General features: G+C 40.6%; 1 protein-coding gene across 1 annotated transcript; it reads left to right on the top strand.

The window, feature by feature from the left end:
- The first annotated feature begins 330 nt into the window (after window positions 1-330).
- Window positions 331-987, top strand: LOC107043026 (proline-rich P65 protein homolog). Its single transcript, XM_015264325.1, has one exon. The coding sequence runs from the start codon at window positions 331-333 to the stop codon at window positions 985-987; it is 657 nt and encodes a 218-aa protein (XP_015119811.1).
- Window positions 988-1,217: the final 230 nt, after the last annotated feature.

The raw sequence follows: 1,217 nt of genomic DNA, 5'->3' as shown, positions 1-1,217 counted from the left end.
ATAAATAATTTTGCCGCCAATAAGAGGAAGTATCAGAGGAAAGGTCCTCAAATAGTCCCTCTGAAGGATAGAGAGGAAATGGCTAACTCGGAAAGGAGGCAAAAACGTGAAGTCCTTGGTGTACACGAAGATTAGATATCTTCAAACACCGGTGAATTGGTGGAGAGGGACATTCAGGAAAGCAGAAGCCCCCCAGAATCTTCAGAGGCGAATCTTCTACCATCGACCCATCACCTTCAGCGGCAACCGATGACCCAAAATGATAAAGAGAATTCATCAACGCTAAAAAGACCCCTTGATAATGTCAGCAACTAAACGGACAACAAGATTATGAAGCGAATGGGAGATCCAATGGGACCATCAATACCATCTTCAGTCTTTAGTATGCCAAAAGATAATCAAAAACCTCCAGGTCAAAATGGTTGGCCCTACCAAGACATGAATTTGCAGTATCAGAATACTTTTTTACCTCAACCTCAACAACAGTGGTTCTCAGACTACTCACGGAGTTCGTTCAATCTCCAAGGTTACCCAACAACAGCACAGTACTGTACAAATGGGAATCAGTTTAATCCTAATTTTGAGTATCAAAATCATCCAAACCAACAAATGTTGGGACGAGCAACCAACTCAAATGGATCATATTTCTATCATCAGCAGGCACAGTCATTCTCACCTATGCAGAATGTGACACTATATACCCAGACTTCTATCCAATCAGTTGCCGGTAGCCACGAGAATTATGTAAACCAACAGTTGAATCCGACTGCTTCCACACCAACGCCATCTTCACTAGTGATAGCTCCAGATAATCAAACTCAGCCTAAGAATTCAACACCACCTACACCAGTGTTACTGTTATCGGCTTTTCCAGCTTCACAGTATGAAAGGCAACAACCGACACCTTCAGCAGGCACCACAACGACGCTCTCATTAACCCTCGAACGGGAACCCTCAACGCCACCAGTCCAGACATCCGCATCATGAGCTGACCGTCAGCGTATTTCACTTATTAATATATTTGCTTTGTTTTATTTAGTTGATAACATTTATATACTAGATTTTATGTAATTACTATCCTCCTTGTACTAACCATTTACAGTTTGTGATTGTATTGTCTTTCTTGTACAATGTCGTTCGTGGACAGCACTTACTAATTTTTGCAAAAAAATGTACTTTAACAATAACATTCAATGAATAAAAAAAAATTGTTATTG

Source organism: Diachasma alloeum, unplaced genomic scaffold, assembly GCF_001412515.2.
Source record: "Diachasma alloeum isolate Michigan unplaced genomic scaffold, Dall2.0 Dall_scaffold_00543, whole genome shotgun sequence".
In the NCBI taxonomy this organism is placed as follows: Eukaryota; Metazoa; Arthropoda; class Insecta; order Hymenoptera; family Braconidae; genus Diachasma; species Diachasma alloeum.
The sequence above is the reverse complement of the archived record's forward strand: the minus strand, read 5'-3'. Positions and strand labels throughout refer to the sequence as shown.

What these genes read in the sequence shown, in the direction of transcription:
- LOC107043026 (XM_015264325.1), top strand. Translation starts at nt 331, where the DNA reads ATGAAGCGAATGGGAGATCCAATGGGACCATCAATACCATCTTCAGTC.